At 41.4% G+C, this 26722-nt stretch overlaps 1 protein-coding gene, 1 long non-coding RNA gene and 2 pseudogenes across 4 annotated transcripts; 2 read left to right on the plus strand and 2 right to left on the minus strand.

Moving 5' to 3' along the window:
* Positions 1-584: 584 nt before the first annotated feature.
* On the minus strand, positions 585-2331 carry LOC136356298 (uncharacterized). Of its 2 annotated transcripts, XR_010741013.1 has the most exons (4): positions 2087-2331; positions 1674-1756; positions 1059-1207; positions 585-753 (listed from the first exon to the last, which is right to left on the minus strand). It is a non-coding gene; the product is annotated as an uncharacterized lncRNA (long non-coding RNA). The 2 variants fall into 2 exon arrangements; XR_010741014.1 differs by lacking the exon at positions 1059-1207 and having other exon boundaries at positions 2087-2225.
* Positions 2332-8736: 6405 nt separating this feature from the next.
* On the plus strand, positions 8737-11253 carry LOC136356182 (uncharacterized; annotated as a pseudogene).
* Positions 11254-13781: 2528 nt separating this feature from the next.
* On the plus strand, positions 13782-17525 carry LOC136356183 (uncharacterized; annotated as a pseudogene).
* A 5263-nt stretch (positions 17526-22788) lies between these two features.
* Positions 22789-25796, minus strand: LOC4335417 (transcription factor BHLH6-like). 2 transcript variants are annotated; one of them, XM_066309875.1, is made up of 4 exons: positions 25636-25796; positions 25289-25568; positions 24734-25204; positions 22789-23049 (listed from the first exon to the last, which is right to left on the minus strand). In XM_066309875.1, exons 1-4 carry the CDS (start codon positions 25716-25718, stop codon positions 22888-22890), a joined length of 996 nt encoding a protein of 331 aa, XP_066165972.1. In that variant the 5' UTR covers positions 25719-25796; the 3' UTR covers positions 22789-22887. The 2 variants fall into 2 exon arrangements, with proteins under 2 accessions (XP_066165972.1, XP_015634154.1); XM_015778668.2 differs by lacking the exon at positions 22789-23049 and adding an exon at positions 23378-23750.
* Positions 25797-26722: the final 926 nt, after the last annotated feature.

The raw sequence follows: 26722 nt of genomic DNA on the forward strand, positions 1-26722 counted from the left end.
TCAAACACCCTCATACATAGTCTACTAAATGTATTTATCTCTAAACATAGTTTGACAAACCAGTTTTATTTGTCGTTAGTAACTAATATATATAATTTGTACTGTTTGCTCGATTATTAAAAAAATATTACATGCTACTTAGAAATTTTCACAGTAAAGCGCGGGGAATCACCTAGTTAATAAGATAAGTAATACTTTACACTACTAGAGAAATCATTATTAACGACAGAAAATATGGTCGTTGAAAGTCCAAATGTGGTCGTTAAAGGTCATTAACGACCATATTTTGACCATATTTTTTGTGGTCGTCAGTGGTCGTTAAAGGCTCCGTCGTTAATAATATTAACGAGCACGCTAACTTTTTTTCTGTCGTTATTGTACTAACGACGGAGTTTCTCTGCCATCGTCATCTCTTTAACGACTGTGACATTGTGACATCGTTATATTCATTAACGACCATGATTTGTGTCGTTATTTTTTTTAACGATGACAACACTGTGTGGTCTTTATTTTATTAATGACGATATCACATTTTTTACTAGTAATGGTAATGTATTTAGATTAACGAGATGTTAATAGACCAATAAACGAAATTATTGACCACTCTTTATTAATCAAATGCAAATAATTTAATTCGTTCATTACATATAATTTGGAAATGTACGTCCATAATGTACTATACATCTACAACTACATGAAAGGTCTTCAACCCAGTCGTAGAACTCTTGGCTTGTTTCATCCATGTTGTGAACACTGCAAAATCCAAGGTTTAAACCAATCAATACACAAATGAATTGTAATAGCGATATGTGGAGTTATAGGAGAACATATAATTCAGCCTGTATAATAGAGCAGTCTGAATGCTTATGTTATGAACTAGATACTACTTTTACACCAAGCTATGGTAAGTGTAAACCTAACAATATCTAAGTTAGGGTCAACATTAATAGTCCATTAGTCTGTTGATTATTCTTATTGATTTCTCCAAAGCATTACAAGTTGGGGATGTATGCTATCTTATTGAACTTGGAAAAAAAAGGAAGTGGCAAGCCATATACCAGACTATCAGTGCATATCATATTGATGTTGATCAAATCCAAGAATGTTGATCAACATATATAAATCATCCTGCAGGAACCATTGGAAATAATAACATCTGGGCACACAAAATAAGTTTCTTTGCACTTTAGCTATGTCACACTGGAATCTGTCCATGAAGAGAAGGGAGCTGTAATATGAGAAACTAAACACATTTTAATAAATCCAAATGGAAGCAAGTGTGCTCTGCTACTGATAACATAGAGCAGGGCAAATTCATACCAATAAGTAGAATATGTTAAAAAAACTATCAACTGCCTGCAAGAAGCCATGAATTGCAGTACGGGAAGATAAATGATTGATTGAAAATGAAATTATCGTTTTGTCAGCGGTATCAGGGCCATGCTATATCTTGTTACTGAACTGTAAACATTAAACAATATGCCAAGATGCCTCCACAAATTTGCGTGTTCACAGAAGAAGAATCCCGTAATTTTAGATAAATAAACCAATCACTGTATATTGACTAGATTATCCTGCAAGAAAAATTGACTTTCCTCTCAAGTATTATGATCAAACTCAAAATCATTCAGAAAGAAAAAAGAAGTTATGCGCCATGTTGAAAAAAAATATACCTTGTTGAGACTTCATGGATGAATGGACATGAGAGCATGAATGGAGGTCACACTGCCATCTATAACAAATTCTAAGTTCAAATCTACAAGAGTAGTACAAATCACAAGCTCACTCAGTATAACTGGTAAATTAAACTGCAATGGGCAATTGGGCATAGTTACAAATTGTTCCTTTGAAAAACTAGCCTGACAGATCAGCAAGAAAAAATGGCTATGTACTACAGGTCTTATATATTCCTTCATCTCATGGAAGGAACATATCATAATCCTCAAGTTAAACAATTAAACCCAGCCGTAATTTGGAAAATAGAATTACAGGACGACAAGGGATATCATGGAACGAACATATCATAATCCTCAAGCCACAACGCTAAAACAAGGCAGAGAAAAAGTTACAAGGGATATCATCTGACCTAGTTCTGCCGTTCACGCCTCGCCGCTGTTCCATGCCCAACTGCTAAGCCGCCGTTTTCGGCGAGTCAGAGCTGCCCCAACTGGGCAGGCGCTAGGGCTTGGGGCTTATTGGCGGCCAAATCTTGTCCTCGGGAAAAGCCTGGAGCGGGAGCAGGCGCGCAGGGATGGCCGGCGACCGCTGGGTGCAGCGGCAGTGGTGACCATGTAGGGGGCGTCGGTGCTGGTGCACCAGTGCAGCGGATCTAAGCCGGCGGGGAAGGGGATCGGTCCACCAATTTCGTTATCTATAGAAAATTCTGAACTGACGCCTTATTAGCGACCACATACATGCACGTAGTAACGACCAGCGATTACATGGCCGTCGGAGGGCCTACCGCGGCTTCTTTGACTATCAACGATCAGATGTTTGTTAAGGTTGGTCGTGAATAATCTAAGTTCTAGCAGTGTTAAAGTGGTCACTTATTTTTGAAAAAATCTTAAATCAAGAGTGGTTAGTTGTTTTGAACGTAGGAGATGATTAAAATTTGACTTAATCTTTCCGAGAGTGTCCATGTGAAATGCAGGAATTAATGCATGCATGACATAGGAAACAAATATTACGAGAAGATATTATGGATATATGATGCGCAATATAAAGTACTAGTACATACTCTCTTCGGTTTAATAATTCTTGACATTTTGGATAAGGTTGAGGTCAAACTTTTTATAACCTTCTAAAATATTTAGTTTAAAGGCACTAAAACAACATTATATATTTGTTTTATAAAGCACTATAATAAAATTAAAAATATTTTTATTTATTGTATTGTGTGGTACACAGTACTCGGGTACTCACGGCAAGGCCTTGGGCCATGAAGCATAGGGTGGACCGAGAACCCTAGGCCCATACGGTATACTTGTAAATTAAGTAGAAGATAGACGATAAAACAATTAAGTAGGTATCTCTAATTATGAGGGATACCGTACCATATCCACCCAGCTGACCTCGTAACTACTTAAGGGATGCAAGGGGAAACACTAAAGGGTGATCATTCTCCACTTACGTGCTCACGATCTATTCCAACGCCATGCAACGTATACTTACGCAAGTCTAATCTACATTAGCTAGACTAGGGTATTACCTCACGCCGAAGGCTTGAACCAATATAAACATTTATGTCAACATCTCTTCTTGATTTTGTGCACCATATAAATTATATTGCCGATTCTAAGAATTGACATGAATATATTATAATTGGAAAATATAGTCAAAGATATATTTTGAAAATCGTGTCATTGTCCAAAACGTCAAAATTTATAAAACTGGAGGGAGAGGGAGTATGTTGAACTAATTAATGGGGCTATAATTAGTACTATCTCCACCGTCTTCAAATAACATTTTCTAGTTACTATTTATATCAGACTAATCACATATTTTTACCGTGAATTAAAATACTTAAAAATATGAATATTGTAAAAGTCAGTTGGGATTGGCTGCGGTACTAGATCTGCAGTAGCTGCGACTGACATATGAAACCAGATCAACCTATTGATCACTGCTACTACAAGTGCAAAACTATTGAGGTTCCTCGTCCAGTCAGTGTGCTATGTAATAAATGTAACCATACAATTTTCATTCATCGCAACCTAATCATTTACGGTAGTTTTTCAAAAAAAAAAACTAATTCAATTAAAAGTTATTGTGTTAAGGATTTCTTTAGAAAATAAAATATTGACCAATGTACCATTCACTCTAAATTAATTAAGCTAGTTGGGCCGCGCCATCCATGCAAGGATCTACATACAGATTCCACAAAGAGGTCAGAGAAAGAGTCGCGATTGGGCCATGAAATCGATCAGTCACACATATATCGTAGTAGTCAATCACGAAAGTGAAAAAGTCTAATTATTCAGGACGGCCGTGACAAGTGATTTTATTTATATATAAGTCACGAATTATAAAAGGACGACGACACGCTTTAGTCTATTAACATGCATGTGTTTATAAGGGCATCAACCTTATTAATTTAGTCATGAAGTATATGTAGGATTTTCAGCAAAGGGGACTTGATGCGCCACCTTCTTCTCCTGTCGCTGCCGAAAGCGGGAATAATCAACGACGGCGACAACAATTTTGGAAGTCATTCTATATTTTTACCGTCCAAACGGTTACAGAGCCTTAATTTCGGCTAGGTTCAGTGGATATGAACATCGATGATGTCAAAGCTCTGATGCACCGGAGATAAACAGGGAAGCCTCGTCTTTTCGTTTATACTTATATTTATTAGTCAAAATTTAAGATTTTGAGGTTTATTTTAGACTTTGCTTTTAGATCGACAAGAACACGTATATAAAAGTTTTATTTTTGTTTGTAAATATATCGTTTAGCTTATTCCACCAAACAGTCAAATGATAGGATCATAGGCCTGCTTAGAAGCAAAAAAAAAAAAAAACAAACAAAAGTAGCCCAACACCAGTGTAAATTCCAGCATGTGCGTCGGTGTGGTTAGATGGATGTAGTGATACGAAATGAAAGATTTTGAGTCTCCCATCGTAAATTTTGAAAGATGCACGAATTAAGTATCAAAATTTAAAATGCCAACTTACCAGGTGGCAGGATGGATGGACGGCTGCTTGTCCAAAACATCAACAGCTTGCTTAGCTAGTGTTTTATCCTCAATTCAAAGTTGGAATAAAAATGGTCGGTAATTATCAGAAAAGGTCATCTCCTAGTTTCATTACCTTAATTTTCCCTCTTTTTTTTTTTAGAAATCGATTCGGAACGGTGAAGCCGGCCGGAAACGGTAACGACATCATGTGATCCACCAACGCAAATATATTACCATGTGAAATTAATGCAGGAAATATATATTAGTAGCTTGCGGTCTGTAATTTTTTTGGCGTAGCTAGATGATGAACTAATTAGTCAGGTGAATTAATCTGAAATTCACAGGTTATAGGGAATTTAACCTTGTGTCTGATACTCAGCAATATCATCAATTTACATTCATGGAAATGATCCAACATTCCAACTCCTGGTTCAGACTTCAGATTCAGAGTACCACACAAGAGAGCTGTACAGAAAATAGAAGACTAAAATCGCAATTTGGCTCTAAATTATGTGGGCTAAGGCTGCTTCCATTTCAAAAGTCTCTTAGTTTTATGCGAGCACGCTTTTTGAATGGTGACTTTTTCTAGAAAAATCTATAAAAAGATTTCTTTAAAAAAATTATATTAATCTATTTTCTAAGTTTTAAATAATTAATACCTAATTAATTATAAACTAAACGCTCACCTCATTTTTGTATATTCTCAATCTTCTTGTTCCCGTTTATCTCAATCACCCTAAGGTCCCACTTCTCTTTCCGTTTCCTTTTTTAAGATGCCACTTCTCTTTTCTTTTGAACAGGAGATCATTGCCGCATTTCTACTTTTCAGTTTCCACATTGACAAAATCAAGGGACCCCTCACAATCAGATTAATTCAAACCATGGTCCTTCATATCTTTCTAATTATAAATCTTGAAATAAAACTAGTTGATATCTAAGTACGTACTATGTCTGTCCCATAATAATTATATTTATAGGATTTAAATTTGTCCCAAAATAATTATCACAATAAAGTACTAATGGTCTCATTAATCACTTCATATTCAAATTTCTTCCTATTTTACCCTCAACTACTCTTCTACTTTTACCTATACACTATTTAATAAGATGTATCATAGTCCTTTTTCTCGAACCTTAATATGCACTAAACAACCTAGAATTATAATTATTTTAGGACGAAGGTAGGACCCTTTAACTATGGACAAAGTAGGGTTATATATGTGATGCAGAATTATTAAAAATAAGGTTCGAATTTTACACTACATTTAAATACCATTGAATGTTTCCGGATCATAAATTTATATCATTCCGTCCAATTCCACCGTCACTTTTATCAAAGCTAACCTTTTTGCCCCTTTCTTGCCATCCATCTGGGCAGAGGTTCTTGAACCAATTTGGTCTATTTGTTTTTTTCTCCGGCGATAAAAACTTTTATGGCCGGCGATAAAAAACATACAAAGAGCAGTATTGGAAGCAGAGCAGTTGCAGTTCTTATTGATATCGTTCTCGCCACTAGCAATAATGAAGAGAAAGTAGTTAACGTGGTTATTCACCGGAACTAACGAGCATTTGCTGGATGCACTCCCGAAAACCTGATTCATCTCCCGACGTATTCATCATGAAGCTTGTTAGGATGAGATCACCGAAGCAGCAACAACATATGGGTGCAAAGGTCTATATCTATGTGTCTTTCTCGAGATTGTGATCTAGCCAGTTGGGTTCTGATTTGATTTTTATAGGGTAAACCAACAATTTGAAGAGTCCTAGAAATAGGAAGAGCGACGAATATTTTTTACTCTTGCAACACCCATCCATTTCAACTATGTGTTTACGTCAGTTTAAGTAACAGCCGAAGACAAAGGGCAAGGGTCGCTTCCGTTTACTAGTTATGCAATATAAACCACATCTATTATCTATTTATTATATACTAAAAGTCCATTAAACTTTCTACAAACGCTTTTAAGCCGTCACGTGGCATCCTATAAACGCTCTTAAATTACCACGTGGCACTCTAATAAACAGATGGATCCTTTATTTTAACTATTAGATTTCTCTTTTTTTTTAAAAAAAAAAAGAACCCCACCTCCCTATCCTCCCCCCCCCCCCCCCCCAAAACGGCCCACAACATTGATATTTATTTTCCAAACAAATATGCAAGCCCTTTGTTTCGAGATCTGATCGAGTTGCCGCTGTGGTTTGTTACTGCTGCAGGTGAACTGATTGAGGAGCTGGCGAGCGCGGCGGAGATGGCCGTTCCGGAAGCACGTGCTTCCATTCACACGTATCATGAGAAGAGCATGCGTGCTTTTTCTATGCTCGGCACTTTTTTTTTTCTCTCTAAGGTAATTAAGTTAAGGCTTCATGGTGTCTAATTAGTAAGTTAATTTCATGCACTTGCAAATATACATATAGATAATATCCACTGGTGGAGAAACCATCTTTCGTCGGTCGGCCGAATTCCACGATAGTCCCGGTTGCAACAAAAACCGGGACTAAAGATGATCTTTAGTCCCGGTTAAAAAGGGTAACGGGCATATTTGATCTTTAGATGACCCTAAACCCTAAAGATGATCTTTAGTCCCGGTTCAAATGTTGTCAGGGCTTGTCAGCCCCCCCGGGGACTAAAGATCCCGGTGATCTTTAGTACCGATTGGTAACACCAATCGGGACTAAAGTTACACCCCTTTATATATGTCTTCTTACTCCTCCAGCCCGAGCAAGCTTCAAAATTTCTTTAAAAAAGAGGGGAGGTCATGCCAAAATTTATAGTGAATTTACTTTGGTGATTATATATAAATCGGAGGTGCCTAAAAGGTTAGTAACTTCATCCTCCAATATTTTTTTTGGTCATATTACATTTGGAGCTATGTTTTGCACACTTTTTTGTCTCCAAAATTTTGTTGTAAGTTGATGAGAGAGAAAATTTGTGTGGGAAAAGAAAGAATATATAGAAATTTTGTTTATTTGCTAAATAAGGTTTTATAAAATAGTTGAGTAGGAAAATATAGTGAAAGTTAATCTTAAATAAAAGAAAACAAACTAAATTGAAAATTAAAAGAATTTAAAACTTAAAAAATAATAAATAAGAATTATTTGGTGGAATATTTTATAATTTTTGTATGAATAATGATATGTCATTATTGTATGACTGTTGAAAGAGTTTGTGATTATTTTATCATTATTGTATGACTGTCATTATTGTACGAATGATTATTTGTGTACGATTTTTTTTTTATTTCATGAAGATGGATCGGCAATGGATGTACGCTGACCGGCGGTCCAAAGAGTTTATTGACGGCGTGCATTATTTTTTGAGAGTGGCCGAAGCTAACAAGCAGAAGGGTTTTATTTGTTGTCCACGCAATAAGTGTAAGAATCAGAAGGAGTATTCTGCATCCAGGACTATTCATTTCCACTTGTTTGAGTCGGGGTTCATGCCAAGCTATAATTGTTGGACATCCCACGGAGAGCAAGGGGTTGAAACGGAAGAAGATGAAGTGGAAGACGACAATATTCCAGACTTTGCTCAGTACGCTAGATTTGAAGGAAATCAAACGGGCGAGGAGGACATAGATGCTGATTATAACGACGTTGCGGATGATCTTGGTCAGATGTTGCAGGATGCCAAGGAGGACTGCGAAAGTGAAAAGGGGGCCCATAAATTGGACAAGATGTTAGAGGACCACAGAACGTCGTTGTACCCAGGTTGCGAGCAGAGGCACAAAAAGTTGGATACCACTCTGGAGTTCTTGCAATGGAAGGCAAAAAATGGTGTTAGTGACAAGGCATTTGGCGATTTATTGAAACTCGTCAAGAACATTCTTCCGGAGGGAAACAAATTGCCCGAGACAACGTACGAGGCTAAGAAGATAGTCTGCCCTCTAGGACTGGAAGTTCAGAAGATTCACGCATGTCCGAATGATTGTATCCTATATCACAGTGAGGAGTACGAGAACCTAGAAGCATGCCCTGTTTGTAAAGCACTACGATACAAGATTAGACGAGATGATCCAGGTGAGGTTGACGGGCAGCTAACGAAGAAGAGAATTCCTGCTAAGGTGATGTGGTATTTCCCTATAATACCACGGCTAAGGCGTTTGTTCAGGAACAAGGGGAATGCTAGAATGATGCGTTGGCACGCTGAAGAACGTCAACAGGACGGAATGCTGAGACACCCCGCAGATGGTTCGCAGTGGCAAAACATCGACAGAAAATTTAAAGACTTTGGAAAGGACGCACGAAACATACGGTTTGGTTTAAGTACGGATGGCATGAATCCTTTTGGAGAGATGAGCAGCGGCTATAGCACTTGGCCCGTTACGATGTGTATCTACAACCTCCCCCCTTGGCTATGCATGAAGAGAAAGTACATAATGATGCCGATTATTATTCAAGGCCCCAAGCAACCTGGTAACGACATCGATGTGTTCCTAAGACCACTGGTCGAAGATCTTAAACTGTTGTGGAAGAAGGAAGGTGTCCCCGTGTGGGACGAGGACAAACAGGAGGAGTTTAACCTACGAGCGCTGCTGTTCGTAACCATCAACGATTGGCCTGCACTTAGCAACCTATCTGGGCAGTCCAACAAGGGGTACAAGGCTTGCACTCACTGTATGGATGAAACAGAATGTACGTATCTTAAGAACTGTAGGAAGGCTGTGTACATGGGTCATCGTCGATTCCTTGTAGCAAACCACCCGGTACGGAAGAAAGGCAAGCACTTTGAACATAAGGCAGACCACCGTACGAAGACTAAACATCGCAGCGAGAAAACAGTGTTTTCTATAGTGAAAGATCTTAAAGTGGTGTTTGGAAAGGGGCCTGGCAGCCAGCCCATAGAGAGCGAGGATGGTCACGCGGCGATGTGGAAAAAAAACTCTATATTTTGGGAGTTACCCTATTGGGAATTCTTGGACGTCCGCCACGCAATCGACGTGATGCACCTCACTAAGAACCTTTGCGTAAACCTTCTTGGCTTCCTAGGAGTATATGGAAAGTCGAAAGATACACTGGAAGCACGTAATGATCTGAAGCATATGGAACAACGCGGCGACCTTCACCCGGAACCACAGGAGAAAGGCAGCCATTACTTGAGTCCAGCCAGCTACACTCTTAGCAAGGCAGAGAAGGAAAGTATGTTTCAATGCTTGGAGAGCATCAAGGTACCGTCTGGATACTCCACGAATATAAAGCGAATAATAAGTACGAAGGAGAAGAAATTCACAAACCTAAAGTCTCATGACTGTCACGTGTTGATGACACAGCTGCTACCAGTTATAATAAGGGGTATCCTCCCAGACAATGTCCGGGCAACAATAACAAAGCTATGTTCTTTCATGAACGCAATTTCGCATAAGGTCATCGATCCGGATAGGTTAGAAGCCCTTCAGAATGATGTGGTGCAATGTCTTGTCAGCTTTGAGTTGATATTTCCACCTTCAGTTTTCAATATAATGACGCATCTGCTTTGTCACCTAGTGAAAGAGATCGGTATTCTTGGGCCTGTGTTCCTACACAACATGTTTCCTTTCGAGAGGTACATGGGCGTTCTGAAGAAGTATGTTCGTAACCGTGCTCGTCCAGAGGCAAGCATCGCCAAGGGGTATGGAACAGAGGAGGTCATTGAATTCTGCATAGAATTTATTGAAGACCTTTGCCCAATCGGGGTACCTGAATCACGCCATGAAGGGAGACTACGGGGAAAGGGGACTCTCAGAAGAAAAGCAATAATGACGGTATACAATAATTTATTCCGTAAAACCCATTTCACGGTTTTACAACAATCTTCATTGGTGGCTCCTTACATCGAGGAGCACTTGGCTCTAGTTCGCGCCAGAAACATCGGTAAGTCCGATGCATGGATTACACGGCATCACATTGATACTTTCCCCACATGGCTGCGACAACATCTCATGGGTAACGAGACGATTAACCAGCAACTGGCCTTCTTGGCGAGGGGTCCATCTGGCTCGATCGCGACATTCCAGGGATATGAGATCAATGGGTATACATTCTACACAAGAGCCCAAGACATGAAGAGCACGAACCAGAACAGTGCTGTTCGTATCGATGCCATGGGACACGATGGTACAATTGGCACGTATTACGGTGCCATCGAGGAGATATGGGAACTTGACTATGGACCTCTCAAGGTCCCTCTGTTCCGGTGCCAATGGGTTAGGTTGACTGGTGGAGGCGTAACGATTGATGACAGTGGGATGACAACGGTTGACCTTAACAACGTTGGATACTCGGACGAACCTTTTGTCCTTGCCAATGATGTAACGCAAGTTTTTTACGTGAAGGACATGTCTAGCAAAGGAAAGAAGGGCAAAGGGCCTGACTAGCCGAAGCGCCATGTGGTTCTCCCAGGCAAAAGAAAAATCGTCGGAGTAGAGGACAAGACTGACGAGGATTACGATCAGTTTGATAGGCAACCCCCTTTCACGGTGACGGTTGACCCTAGCATCCTCCTATCAAACGAAGACACCCTTTACTCACGTAGCGATCACAAGGAAGGAACAATAGTGAGGAGAAAGTACGTGCGGACAACCGTCACCGCCGATCTATTGCTGTAATTGTTGTAAACTATTTTGGATGTATTGAATATGCTAGTTATATATGATTAATTACAATTTTTAACAATTTAATATCATGCATATACTAATTATATACGATTATTAGAATTTTTAAAAGTTTTAAATCATGCATGTGGGATTTACATATGTTAGTTACAATTTTTAACAATTTAATATCATGCATATGCTAATTATATATGATTATTAGAATTTTTAAAAGTTTTAAATCATACATGTGGGATTTACATATGTTAATTAGAATTTTTAATGCATTATTTACTATTTTAGAAATATATATGCAACAAAATTCAATATTCAGTGCTATTAACTTTAGTCCCGGTTCTTAACCCTAACCGGGTTTAAAAAAGAATTTGGAAATAGCGGGAAAATATCTTTACTCCCGGTTGGTGAGAAGAACCGGGAGTATATCTTTACTCCCGTTTCTTCTCATCTTTAATCCCGGTTGTTGTTAGAACCGGGAGTAAAGATATCTTTTACTCCCGGTTCTTCTCACCAACCGGAAGTAAAGATCCGAGGGTATATATATTCCCGGTGCGCCCTCGTCTTCTCCACCAACACTTAGACGTTTTTCCATCGAGATCGAGCATCGGCTTCTCCTTCGCCGCCACTGCCTAGGGCAACCCCGCGCCGACGCCGCCGTCGTCTCTCACCGTCGCCTGGCGGTATTCGCCGCCTCCGCCGCAGACGCCGCCGCCGCGTCTCTTGGGTGAGAGCCCCCGCCCTCTCTCTCTCGATGTAGCTCTCTGTCTCTCTCTCTTTCGCCGACGAACGCCGACGACGCCGACGCCGACGTACCCGCCGCGGCACGCCGCCGCCGCGCCCCCACGCCACCGGGCCCCCATGCCGCCGCTGTGGCCCCCACGCCACCGGGCCCCCACGCCGCCGGACCGCGCCCCCACCGCCGCGAGACGCCGCCGCCGCTGCCACGCCGCCGCCGCGCCCCCACGCCGACGATCCGGCCCACGGCGCCGGACCGCGCCCCCACCACCGCCGCGAGACGATGCCGCCGCCACCATGCCGCCGCTGCCCCCACGCCGACGACCCGGCCCATGGCGCCGGACCGCGCCCCTACCACTGCCACGAGACGATGCCGCCGCCGCCACGCCGCCGCCGCCCCCACGCCGCCGGGCCGGCCCACGGCGTCGGACCGCGCCCCCACCGCCGCGAGACGCTGCCGCCGCGAACGAACGCTTAACGAACGTGACCAAACGCGAACGAACGCTTAATGAACGCGAACGAACGTGAACGAACGCGAACGAAACGTTAAAGAAACGTGAACGAACGCGAACGAAACGTGAACGAACGGGAACGAACGCGAACGAACGTGACTGAAACGTGAATGAACGTGAGTGTTAGTGAACGAACACGAATGAACGCTTAACGAACGCGAACGAACGTGAACGAACACGAACGAACGTGAATGAAACGCGAACGAACGCGAACGAAACGCGAACGAACGCGAACGAACGTGACTGAAACGTGAACGAACGTGAGTGTTAGTGAACGAACGCGAACGAACGTGAATGAAACGCGAACGAACATGATTGAAACATTAACGAACGTGAATGCACTTGAACTAAAAGTGTGAGTACAAACGCGAGCGAAATGTGTACGAACGAGATAATTAAACTGTTGTTGAACTTAGCATATATATATGATTATATATACTTGAAAACGTGAAATACATTATATGTTCCTTTGCATTTAGACTAATACATTTTTTTTTCATGTTGTAGAGAAGACGTCATCGTCGTCGTCCCTCAAGCCGAAGTGGTAGCTAGCCCTCGAAGGAATTCGCGCAGGCAAGTGATGTAAAGATGTGATTGTTAGAGATATAATATAAGATTGTTAGATTTGTAATATAAGATTATTAGATTATTAGAGTTAGCATATGTGAGTGTTAGAGATTATTAGATTATTAGACTTAGCATATTTGAGTGTTAGAGATAGTTAGAGATTTAATATAAGATTATTAGAGGTTTAATATACGAAACTTAATTAGACTTAGCATATGTGAGTGTTAGAGATTTAATATAAGATTATTAGAGATGTAATATTCGAAACATATTTGATTGTTAGAGATTTAATATAAGATTATTAGAGATGTAATATTTGAAACTTAATTAGACTTAGCATATATGATTATCTACCGTACAAATACACGACACTTAGACTTAGCATATTTGAGTGTTAGAGATAGTTAGAGATTTAATATAAGATTATTAGGGGTTTAATATACGAAACTTAATTAGACTTAGCATATGTGAGTGTTAGAGATTTAATATAAGATTATTAGAGATGTAATATTGAAACATATTTGATTGTTAGAGATTTAATATAAGATTATTAGAGATGTAATATTCGAAACTTAATTAGACTTAGCATATATGATTATCTACCGTACAAATACACGACACTTAGACTTAGCATATATGATTATTTGATTTTTAATACAAGATTAGTAGAGTGTTAATATTACGCTTAGCAAATATTTCTTCTATGAACAGATGGCTGATCGCGATGAGGAACAGATATTGTACGATACAATCGCATCGGGAAGCAGCCAGTACTGGAACGAAGAAGAGGGGAACGAGGATCCAAACCAGTACTTGAACGAGAAGGGGAACGCGGAGAGGGATGCAGAGGGGAACGAGGAGGGGAACGTGGAGAGGGATGCGGAGGGGAACGAGGAGGAGGCTAGTGGAAGTCATCCCTCCGCTGGACAGAAGAGGACACGCGGACAATGAGGTGTCGCGAAGAAGATACAGGGTTGGCACATCATAACTGAGGTGGACGCAGACGGCCGACCTAGTGCTCCGGCACAAGCAGCCAAGAATTTTGTACGCCACAGCGGTTGGGTTGTGAGGGATAACGTGCCTGTCAGCAAGGTGTACTGGCGCAGAACAAGGGCACGCGGGGGTGATGACAGCTTTGTCCCGGAATCAGAGAAAGAGATGCTGTGGACCACAATGCTCGAGACGTTCACGCTCCCTGCGGGTACAGAGAACATAGTGAAACAGTGGACTCTTAACAAAATGGCAGAACAGTTCGAGACCTTCAAGGGAGATCTGTACCGGAAATACATCCTCAAGGGGCAGACACCGAACTTCGACGTATTCCCGAAGCTAAGGGATCACTGGGACGAGTTCGTTGCTTACAAGACAGGTCAACAAGGGCAGGCGATGATGGAAAGAAACAAAGAAAATGCCACCAAGAAGAAGTACCATCACCACTTGGGGTCAGGCGGCTATAGCGTCGCGATGCCGAAATGGGAGGAGATGGAGGCAAGCTTGCTTGAGAGGGGTATCGAACCGGCCATCGCTAAATGGCCTGATCGATCGAAGTTCTGGTACTATGCTCACGGTGGAACGCTCAACCCAGTTGATGGCTCCTTGGTCTTCAGCGATCAGATACGCGAGGCTGCGAATCGACTAACGGATGCAGTGGAAGCCTCTTCTCAAGGCACATTCCGACCCGACAGAGAGAAGGACGAGCTGTCACTCGCCCTACAGACTCCCGAGCATCCAGGACGAACACGAGGGAAAGGCGTGATTCCCTAGAAGATGGGATTCAAGGAGGACATCCACACGTACAGGAGTCGGATGAGGAGCAAGAGAGATACCGAGGCGAAGATTGCAGATCTTGAGTACAGGGTATCAAGCTATGAGCTCAGCATGCAAGAGGAGATGGCCCGGAAGGTGGATGAACGCATGGCAGCACATCGGTCACACGATCCCCAGCCGTACATACCTCCTCCAATGGTCAGCCCATCAGACAATCGTAGCAGCTGTGCCTCAACGGGGCAAGTAGTATCACATAGCATGGACGCCATGCAAACCCAGGACGAAACCACCTACCCCGTTGATGAGATCACGCATCGGACACCATGTGAGCTGCATATTCCCTTCAAGAACTTATCAATCAAGGTATGCTTGATGTAATATATGATTTTTGACTCGTATGTTCCGCAAGTTGCTGCTTAGGTTGATTACTAATAGATAACCTCTCATCACGTGAAGGTGGTGTCGGGAATGGCCATCCCAACGTACATTTCAGGGACTTACCACTGCAGGCCAATTCCAGCAGGATACTCGAGGGTCGAAGTTGAGCTGGTGGAAGCCGTGTACGAGGACCTCGAGTTGGACTACCCAGGAGGAGATGGTGAGACGCATCTACGAGACACAAGCCACGCCATTATACTATGGCGCAAGCGGTACATCATCCTCCCTAGGCGACAAGCGGCGTCTCGTGCACCATCTCCTCCGGCTCCGCCGTCTCCTCCTGCACCATCTCCTCCGGCTCCTCCGCCACCTCCTCCTGTACCATCTCCTTCGGGTCCTCCGCCTCCTCCGCCTCCTCCTGCACCATCTCCTCCGGCTCCTCCGCCACCTCCTCCTGCACCATCTCCTCCGGCTCCTCCGCCTCCTCCTCCACCGTGTCCGCCTGCACCTCCCAAGACAAGGTCTCGACATGCTCCACCTCCTGCCAGCACAAGGGCAACGAAGAAGGCCAAAGTTGACACCACCAAAAACAAGGAGCCGCCGTACGGTTGCAGTCAAGAGGAGCTTGACGCTTATGTGGCAGGAGAAGTGAAGAGGCAACTCAAGCCTCGGAGTCCTGAAAAGAAGATACCTATTGACCCGAGCGTGAAGAATTTCTTCAAGGGAATGTCCACCGCAAACAAGGAGGCCTTAAAGCTATCGGACTATGACCGAACACTTAGGAAAGCCTATTACAAGAAGTCCAAACCAGTTCCTCAGCTTGGAGAACAACCACACCAAGTGGTCGAGCCGTTGGTGACCAGCGAAGACTTTGGCATAACGGATTTCATTTCGGACACCGGTCTAACCATGGCTCAGTTGGTTGGAGGCGCACCAATCCCGAAGGCGGAAGTGGCATACATGTTTGAACTCGGTAAACCGCTTGTCAGGCCTGAGCAGCTGCAGTCCCTACCGACACAAATGTACAAATTCCATGAACGGTACATGGAAATGAGCGCCAATGGTAGAGAGATGTTCGGAGCGAGGATCAGAAACCCCGACTTCTTGCAAGGAGAAGATGTTCTATGGATCCATTTCAAGGATGTCTTCGATCTGTACCATCTGGACGCCCTCGACGTCTCTCTTCTGAGCGCATGGATTTTGTAAGTATCTTTGAGTTCGATTTGTTTCGTTCAATAATTAGCTCCTAGCATATATGTAAGCAATAATAATTTCCTTTCATTGTTGTAGAATGGAGATTCAAAGGGTCCGACGGCGGAGGGTTTACGATACTGGGTTCATCGACCCTCGGAAAATCAACACCGAAATGCTCGACAAGTACGAGAAAGACACAGAGGACAATCTAGTCCATCTCCTAACGCAGCAGCATTTCAAGACGTTCATACTATTGCCGTACAACACAGAGTGAGTTTTTATTGTCGTTCGAACAAATTTCATTCCCATACATATAACATGTACATTCTGATATTTATCTCATCTCACGCATATTCCAGATTCCACTGGGTCCTGTTTTTTTTTGACTTGGACGCATGCAGAGTCATTGTGTACGACTGAATGAATAAAGAGGAGAAGGTTTTTGACAAGGTCTTCCAACTGATAGACAGGTAATATAATGCCATATATTCCAAAGTCGCGGAACTCTGTTGCTATTATGTTGATCTCGGGTAATATTTAATTAATCATAGCTTGCAACTGCACATGTAGGGCTTGGGATCGGTTCCGTCAATTGGTCCACGGGACTTGGAAAGAAAAACTTGGATGGAGGTTTCATTTTCCAGTGAGTACATGCATGATCCAAAATTATATTGAATTGAATCTCTAGTTACAGTTAATATAAAGAGTATATTAAATCTCTCATCGTTTCTCATGTAGTGTGCAAAGCAGGACAAGGGAACTAACTTATGTGGCTACTACGTATGCGAGTATGCCCACTGCCTATCAAACCAAATATACACCACACGAGAGCTCGATGTACGTATACATAAACCATTCAAAATTTCATTTCGTATCGATTTGTTAAGTTGTTTATTAATTTCATATATTGATATGTCATTATTTTTCGAATGATAGCGTATTCACATGAGGGAAAAACTCCCACACAAGGATTTTATCACGGCTGTTCAAAAACAACAGATGGGGTTCATCAACGAAGAAGTCCTTAATCCCGATGGTGAATTCTACTACGACGGATCGACAATTTGTAACGTCGGTCCTTCCTCTTCTGACGTACCGCAGGCGTCGAAATTATAGCTATAGCTAGCGAGCAAATGAATTGTACTATACATGCATGTATATATATATATATATATTTATATATGTACGTACATTTACTTTAGTGTTAATATATATTTTGGTAACATATATGTACATAAAATGTTAAGTGCTTTAAATTATAAATATGTGTGTAATATATGTATTTATACATATATACATACGCATATATATATACATATATATATATATGTATTCTATATACATGCATAATATATATATTACAATGCATATATATGTATTGTAATATATATATATATATATATATATATATATATATATATATATATATATATATATATATATATATATATATATATATATATATATATATATATATATATATATATATATATATATATATATATATATATATATATATATAATCAACCATGTAGCAAACAGGGCCATGCAAATAAAAAAAAATGGTACATAGATCTTTAGTCCGGGACTAAAGATGGATCAGCCGGCCACGTGGCTGACCGATCTTTAGTCCCGGTTTGTTTTACCAACCGGGACTAAAGATCGATCTTTAGTCCCGGTTATTTCACCCGGGACTAAAGATCGCTATCTTTAGTCCCGGATTCGTAGTCCCGGTTGGACAACCGGGACTAAAGGGGGGTTATGAACCGGGACTACAAACGATTTCTCCACCAGTGATCCCTCATACATATTGATCTTTATATTTTTTATAAATAATAAAGAATCTTCAATGGTTGTAATTTTTTTAAGAGTAAATTGCATCAGTAGTAGAAGAACTTTGTAGGTGGGTGCGATTTAGTACAACAACTTGAAAAAATATGCCGACCGGTACATAAACTTGGCAATCAAGTGTATTTTCGTCAAAACACTATTACATACATATGATTCAACCTATTTTGTTTGTTCTATTATAAGCATAACTATTAGATTATTGGTCATGAGTACAATTGAATATGTTTGACCAGTAGAATCGCTCGGAAATTATGTTATAACAATTTTTATGCACTTAATTTTAACGATCATTATATTTTTCGGTTTCAAATCGACACTTTATTTTATTATTATAAGCAAGCAAATACAATACGTCTAGACCAATATTATTTGACAATCATTACACTTATTAGATTATTGACAAACGACGACTACTTTTTTTTACTGCGTGGCTTAAAAGGTTTGGTGTCTAATATTGATTTTTTAACCAGAATGCACGTATTAGCCAAGTTGTTGCACCTAAATGATCATTTTTTAAATTGTTACGCTAGATCGCACCCACCTACCAAGTTTGTGTACCGTAGACGCAATTTACTCTTTTTTAATTATATATTCAATTTATGATCTGAATGAACCATTGTATTTTTTAATTAAATCAATAGTTTAAGATATGTACCATCTATATTTAACTACTAATAAAATTATTATATTCTGGACCCACATCCATAATAAAAGAAAACATAAAAGTTCTCATGGAAAATCAAAATATCCACCTTATTTTATTAATAAAATCAATGTACCCATAACTACAAACCATTAACCTTAATTATAGCTTCAACGGACATAATGACGCACAACCAACTTAAGTATATCTCTCAACATGTATGTAGAGGATATATACTTAGTCCTAATGCTTTCATAAAGATATGATCTTTTTAAAGATAAATAAAAGATCTTAGGATGCGTTCGGTGCTAAGGGTTAGGAAATATTAAATTATAGCCCAAAATACCTACATCACAGAATTGTCGGGAATGCTATCTCACGTTGCTCAAATCCAACTAATACACCAAGAAAAGAAGAAGGGGAGAGGGGTCTGTAGGGGTGTCCTTACGGATATCCTACTAATAAAAGTTGATTTCAAATACTTATTTGTATGTTATTTATTAAAAATTGATTTCAGATATTTATTTGTACGTTATTTACTAAATTATCTAATCATTAGAACAAAGGTACATACTGCCCATTGAGTGAAAAACTGGAGGGCTAGCCTGTGCATCCCGATATACAAGCATGCTGGGTGTAGAATTTATTTTTCTAAGATGAAAAGAGGGTTATGAGATAGTTACATGTATTATCCTTATACATGCAGGACATTATTTTTTTCTTCTCGGTATGATGATGCGTGCGAGCATGCCACCGGAGGCATGAATTAACATATCCACCGTCTATGGTGAGGGAAGACGAATAATTTGGTTAGTTCAACTATGCACAATATATTAGATCATCTGCATATGCAATGGTTAGAAATAATGATATACCGAATTAATTAAAAATTAAGGGTTAGATATTTCTTTTTTCTCATAACTTCTATTATTTTCTCTAATTTGTACCCTTATACTGTAGATATATTCATAATATCCTATGAGAAATTATCCGTAGCTATGACCACTCGACGTTTGTCATCAAATAATAAATTAATCATCGATTTTTTACATAAATCGGTAGAGCCATTAATTATATCATTAATTATATATGGTTCTATATGAATGTCTTTTATAGCTAAAGTTTTCTCTCTTTCCCTATGAAACTTCAAAAGTCACGTCTTAAGTATCATAAGTTACCAACCTAATCTTTAGTAGGTAATTTTATAAATAACAATTAAATTCATCAAGCAATGCTATGGAGAAAATTCATGAAAAAAATCACAATTTTGGTATACCAACCCTATGGGTTTCTAAAATGCATCCTACGATATGGTACATGTCCTCGCGAATACGCGGGCTACTTTCTTAGTTGTTTACTTCAAAACTATAAACAGTTCGGTTACTCCAACAAAAACAGTTGTGCAATATAAACGACATTGTTTACTCCAAAACCAACCAATTGTGTAAATTCGTTTTGTCCATCACAAACTGTGCGAACGAGCGCGTGTGCTTTCCTCCTGTCTCTCTTCAACTTTACAATTGGTGTAAATAATTTCCACCATCGAAGTTGATTAATCTATCTCGATTTCCCATGTGGAACGAAAACACACGTGACTTGTAAGATTTAATGGGATTTGGATTTTTTTATTTAATTTAAATAGGCCAAATATCCAATTAAATCTAACAAAAAAACACCTTCAATAGTAAAATCACCATCCAAAACGCATTTGGGGTCGTGTGGTGTAACTAAATTGATTGGAAATATTTCTCAAAAAATATTATTGATTGGAAATAGTACTAGTTTTCAAGTTGATGGTGCTAATAATAAGAGGTTTAAAATGTGCTGATTCATTTTGCCCTCTAGTCAAGCAAAAATTAACAGATTTTCAAGAGATTGAATTAAATCTGTACTGGAAAGGGAAGGCAAACGATAAACAATGACCTTAACAGAATAACTGTGACTTTAAAGTTTGAATGTTTGACTACATGAGGAATAGAATGGAATACGGGTACACCCGTCCTGGGTAAATTCGCTGTCGCATTCAAGTTAGGTTGGTGACGTCATCCAACTAATGACGCTATATAATACTGTCTATTTCAATAAACACAAACAAACACATGAGTACATTTAGCAAGCTCCAGAAAAGTGTTAAGTCATGGTACGACTTACGAGTCACACCACGCTGTATTGTGTCCAGACATCTCACTATGTAATTATTTTTTGTTAAAATATTCTGAAATTGTGAATCACAACTTTCAGTTAATTTTCAGTTACAACTTTAGAATTTTATTGAGAACTTGAATATTTTTAGTACTCTGTTTTATAAAATGTTCTCAAGTCTCAAATTCTAACTTTCTGAAAATTTACGAAGTGTTTTTTGGCATGTGCTGAACAGTCATATTATATCTTCCAATTTTTTCGCACACTGTGAATGACAGATATTTACTACTACATCAGTCCAAAAATAAGTTTATTTCTATCATCTAACCTACCTACCTTTAGCTCGTAAATTGATGAGTTTTATTTGTTAAGTTCTCCTTGCTAACCTCTTACATACCTAACCATAAATACCACTATTTTCCTATTGTTATATATCATGCGTTGCAACAGGATATGATACACGTGTGGTACAATTTTATACCCTCGAAACAGGATTTGGAGAACATGGTTCAGTTCTTTTTTAATGCACCGGTTTTTCGAAGTATATGTGAGATTGGGAGAGGGAAGGAAAGGAGTGGGGAACATGGTACAGTTTTTTCCATTGGTTAATTTTTTTTGGATGCATGGTTTTTTATATGGGATTGGAGGACAACTATGCTTTGCAATGGATCAAAATTATGGGGTTTACCTTTTCTTCTATCCTGTTTTTCAGGTTGATTTTCGTGTGAAATAATGATTTTTGAGGGAGGTAGTTTTTTATCTGGGGAGGGACGAGGACTTCACTTTTAAGTAGTGAAATAGATGAGCGGTACTTCTCTATTTACCCTCCACCTTGTTTTAACACCTAAGGCTAAAAATAGATTTATTTTGACTTGGAGTGAGAACTTTGATTTTTTTTTTGTATTTGTTGAATTTTAACATAGGTGAATTTTCATCTTTTTTTTTGTAAATATCATTTTATATTGGCAACTAATATCATTTTCAATAGGAAAAAGTTCAAATTACCCCTGAAATATTTGGTGAATACGAAATCACTCACGCGCCGGCGGAGGCCGAGGAGGAGCGGCGGCGGATATGGGGCTCCTCACGCACATGCCGGCGGAGGCCGAGGAGGTGAAGCACAAGCCAATTGAGGCCTGGGAGGAGTGGCGGCAGCTGTGAGCATCCTTAAGCGCAAGAAAGCTTGAGACGGAGGTGGACTTGTTGCTGGCTGCACGTGAGGTTCGACTCCCCCGATGTTGCAGCCACCTCCGCACAAGCTCTGACATTGGCCGCTGGCTTCAATGACCCAATCGGCACCATCCTCATCAGCGAGGGCAATGACTCCCACATGAAGCGCACCCCTGTCCCGGTTGCTCCCACCTCAACTCGAGTTAACGGCGGCATCGGTGTATGCGCCGCCACAGCCTCCAAAGAGAGCCGGGGAGGGAGATTGGCTTAAGGGAGATAGATGACAAGTGGGTCCATATTTATTTTCTTTGTTGATTGGATTGTCATGTTGATTTCACGTGTGTAAGTTCTTGATCAAAATCGCCCAAAACAACGATAGAGGGTAATTTATTCAGTATGAATAATTGAGAGCGTAAAAGTCTGGTATTTGAGTTCAAGGGGTAATTCGTGTTAGAATATATAAGCACATGTAGATTTAATTTATTCCATAAATAAATCATGACATTGAACATGTATACTGCATAATCGCATCATACGATCTATGCATGTAAACTAGACAGAGCAGACCGAATATACAAAACATGATGAATGCGTACCGAGGGTTTTGGAGTTGCACAACAGGACGAATTCACGGTACCGGACATGTATACTAGCATAATCGCATCATACGATCTATACATGTAAACTAGCCAGAGCAGATCGAATATACAAAACATGATGAATGCGTACCGAGGGTTCTGGAGCTGCACAGCAGGAAGAATTCACAGTATCGGACATTGACGACGGCGCCGTGGTCGACAAATAGCAAGTAGTCATGTGAAGCACTTCCACACCCTGTAACCGAACCGAATAAGTCATGCGTAACTTATCTGGACTCCATCGCGGCCTAGCCAGGCGAGACGAGTGAGCGCGTGTGTGTTTCTCTTGTTCTCTTCACCACACGTGTCTCAAGTGGCTAGGAGAGCACCCTCTTCTATAAGGAGATCTACATCTCCTATAACAGACAAGGTGGTACTAAGCATCCTATGCACGCCATCCCGTGATGTGTGTTTTTGTGATTTTCTAAAGAATTAATCTTCAAATAGTATAAGACTCATTTATTATTTCGAACAATTCGCACTCACCCAATAGTTCATTCAGAGAGGTAATTCACACATTTTCGTTTTCATTAAGCTGGACCACCTTATTATTCATCAATATTAATAGCTACATAAACAAGTCAGCGTACTCAAGATTTCCAAAATACTTAAATCTATCATCCAGCCACTAAATCGTTGCCTCGCAAGAAAACAACCACCTCCATCACGTAGTGGGGTGTCGCAAAAATGACAACAACAACATCACCAAGCATACATAAAAATGCGCTTTATTGCGAATGAGACTAGGTAAAGTAGGTGGCCAAAACGCATGACTCCATATATCTATCCAGCTCATAACTAATAGCTCATGGAGCTCAACGGACTGCCGGTCGCCACAAGCTGGGAGAGAGCAGCCTCCACCATCTGCTTCATTTGGACACTATCCATGTGATCTACCTGAAATTTGAAACAACTTTATTCAGCCAAAACCCCAAAATTAACAATGCTAAGGTTTTGTTCTTTTGAAGAGGTTGCGAACCCCTTCCCTCCGCACGTAAAATAGAGTAATGGATTAACACATGATTAATTAAATATATTTTAAAAATCTTAAAAAATATATTGTTATGATTTATTTAAAACAATTTTTGTATAATTTCTTTTAAAAATTTAACAGTTCAAGAAACGTGCATGCACGTGGAAGTCAACAAACTAACTCAGCCTCAATCCCCAAAAAAAAAAAACTAACTCGGCCTCAATAATGTGTATCAAACACCTAATTTCTAGAAGAGGACAAAACACAGAACATCCCCCAAAAACTGTTGTCTTCACATCTGTAATCAAATCAGCTTAAAGAAAAGTGTGGAATTTAACGTCACAACAAATAAAAAAACGAGGGGAAAAAAATCATCTCCCGTGCAATCGAACACGTGCCAATCGTTTTCCATGGCTTCCCCCAACCAAAACACGCACGTGATGTGACGCCCATGTAGATGTAGTGCTCCCGTTTGTCCCCCAAAAAATTAATTCATTAATTATTATCTGAAGCACGTGCGCGATCCATCCATCCATCGAATTGTTCGATTTCTCCCTCGTGCGCACCCGATTAATCCCATGTGGTTTTCAATCGCTTTTTGCAATCGAAGAACAGAAGAAGAAGAATCAGGTGGATTCGTAAAGCGGGGAGAAGGGGATTTTCTGATGCTTTGAGATTCGGGACGGTTGCTTTAGGATTGGTGAGGATTTGATTGGCCTAACATACTGACGCCGCAAAGGGAGCAGCGTGTGATCGCAACGTTATTTTTCTACCTAAAAATGGAAGTAAAATGTAGTACTGCGTGTGAACGGTCAAAGTCAAACTTGGAAGGTCAAACCTAAGGAAAGGAAGAGGAGCTCAGTGATCGTGCGTGACGTCAGCAATGGAGATGGAGATTGTATTATACCTCGACGAAGAGGGTGTGCATGAGGCAGCCGGCGACGGAGGTGATGTTGGCGGTGATGACGCGGAGGCGGAGCTCCTCGAGGGCGCGGCACACCCGGGCCATGGCGTCGCGGCGCTTGCTGCACGTCACGCTCACCACCAGCACCCTGTCGCCCACCTCCGACACGCGCAGCTCCTGGATCTCCACCGGCGGCGCCGGCGCCGCCGCGGCGAGCAGGGCGTCGCTGATGGACGACACGGACAGCGCCCGCTTCACCTTCTTCGTCCGCTCCGACGACGACGAGGGGTGGTGGTGGCCGTACTCGTGTTCCTCGTCGGCGCCGAGGCCGGCGAACGGGTTCGCCGCGGCCGGGGCGGCGCTCGCCGCGGCGGCGGACTCGAGCGCGGCGACCTCCCGGAGCATCTGCTGCTCCTCCGCCTGCAGGCGCTGGATGTACTCGATCGCGTCCTTGATGATCGACGCCTTGTCCATCTGCGCCCAACCACCGACGAGCAGTCAGTCAGCAATGTCGCCGTCGCCGCCATGGACGAACACCTCTACTCCTCTCTCCCTTACCTTGGTGATGTTGGGCACGACACTGCGGAGCGCGTAGAGCTTCTCGTTGAGCTTGCGGCGGCGGTCGCGCTCCATGAGGATGTTCTTGTTCGCGCCACCGGCGTCGTCGCCACCGCCGCCGCCGCCGCCCATCATCATCGTCGTCATCCCGCCACCGCTACCCGCCACCGCGGCGGCTGCGTCCCCGCCCACGGCCGCCGGCGCCGGCGCCGACGACGAGTGCGACCCGTCCGGCGAGCTCGACTCGTAGTTGGAGTCATCCTGCGTCGGCAGGTACATGCTGCAACCAAACACCATGTCAGCAACAACAATGGCGGATCGGCGGCGGCGGCGAGGCGGAGGCGCACCTGTCGAGCTCCTCGGACTCAAGGTAGCGCTGCGTCTCCCAGTAGTAGGCGAAGCTCTCGCCCATGGCCATCTCGGCGTCCATGGCGCTTGCTCTGCTTCGCGTTTGCTCTGCTTCGAGTTCGAGGTTGGCTTGTGTCTCTCTCCGACTCCGAGCTCACTTGTCTCTCTCCGAGTCGCCGAGCCAATATATACTGGGAGAGGGGTGAGGCTGGCAGGTGGGGCCCACGGGGGGGGACGCGCACACCCACACCTGGACACGGACGCGTCTGGTCTCCGGGACCGCGTGGCGACCAGGCGGAAAACGTGCGGGAATTCAACCGCGGGTGGGCCCGCCGAGCCAGGCACGCGAGGACAACGTGCGCGTGCGCGAGCCCGGCCGATTGATGCCTCCGGCCACCACTGATTATTATCGCTTCGTTTTTTTAATGTGGCGATCACATGTTAATTACTGCTACGCACGCTACTACTTCTGTTGTGTATTTGATCTGCTAGGCCTTAGTTTAGGCACCCATCGGATGGCCTATTCAGCTAAAAGAAAAAACCAAAATTTAAATTTTCAAACTTAATTTTAATATTGATTTTGAGATATTTTCAACGTAGTTTCTTTTTCAGCATTGACATTTAAGTCACCGATAACACATATATAAAAGTTTTACCTACAAATTTATTTTTATTCTCTAATAAGCCGTTTTGGCTTATTACGAAAAAGGCCAAACGATGAGGCAGTTAAATCCCACCTAAAAATTTTACATCATGTCACATCAAACGTCTAAACACTTGCATAAAGTATTAAATATAGTTTTAAAAAAATAATTGCACGGATTGCGACTAATTTGCGAAACGGATCTTTTGAGCCTAATTGCTCCATGATTTGATAACATCGTGCTACAGTAAACATTTACTAATGATAAATTAATTAGGCTTAATAAATTCTTCTTGTGGTTTACTGACGGATTCTGTAATTAGTTTTATTATTAGTGCCAAACACTCTATACGACACCCTATATAATATCTGATGTGACATACCAAACCTTTACATCCTGGATCTAAACACCCCCTTAGTAACCTTTTCGTCAAACACACCAC

This window comes from Oryza sativa, chromosome 4 (genome assembly GCF_034140825.1).
Source record: "Oryza sativa Japonica Group chromosome 4, ASM3414082v1".
NCBI lineage: Eukaryota > Viridiplantae > Streptophyta > Magnoliopsida > Poales > Poaceae > Oryza > Oryza sativa.

What these genes read in the sequence shown, in the direction of transcription:
- LOC4335417 (XM_066309875.1), bottom strand. Translation starts at nt 25,718, where the DNA reads ATGGACGCCGAGATGGCCATGGGCGAGAGCTTCGCCTACTACTGGGAG. An exon ending in GAGTCCGAGGAGCTCGACAG is followed by an intron (nt 25,569 to 25,635) that starts GTGCGCCTCCGC and finishes GTTTGGTTGCAG; the next exon opens with CATGTACCTGCCGACGCAGG. An exon ending in TGCACACCCTCTTCGTCGAG is followed by an intron (nt 23,050 to 24,733) that starts GTATAATACAAT and finishes GTTCGGTTACAG; the next exon opens with GGTGTGGAAGTGCTTCACAT.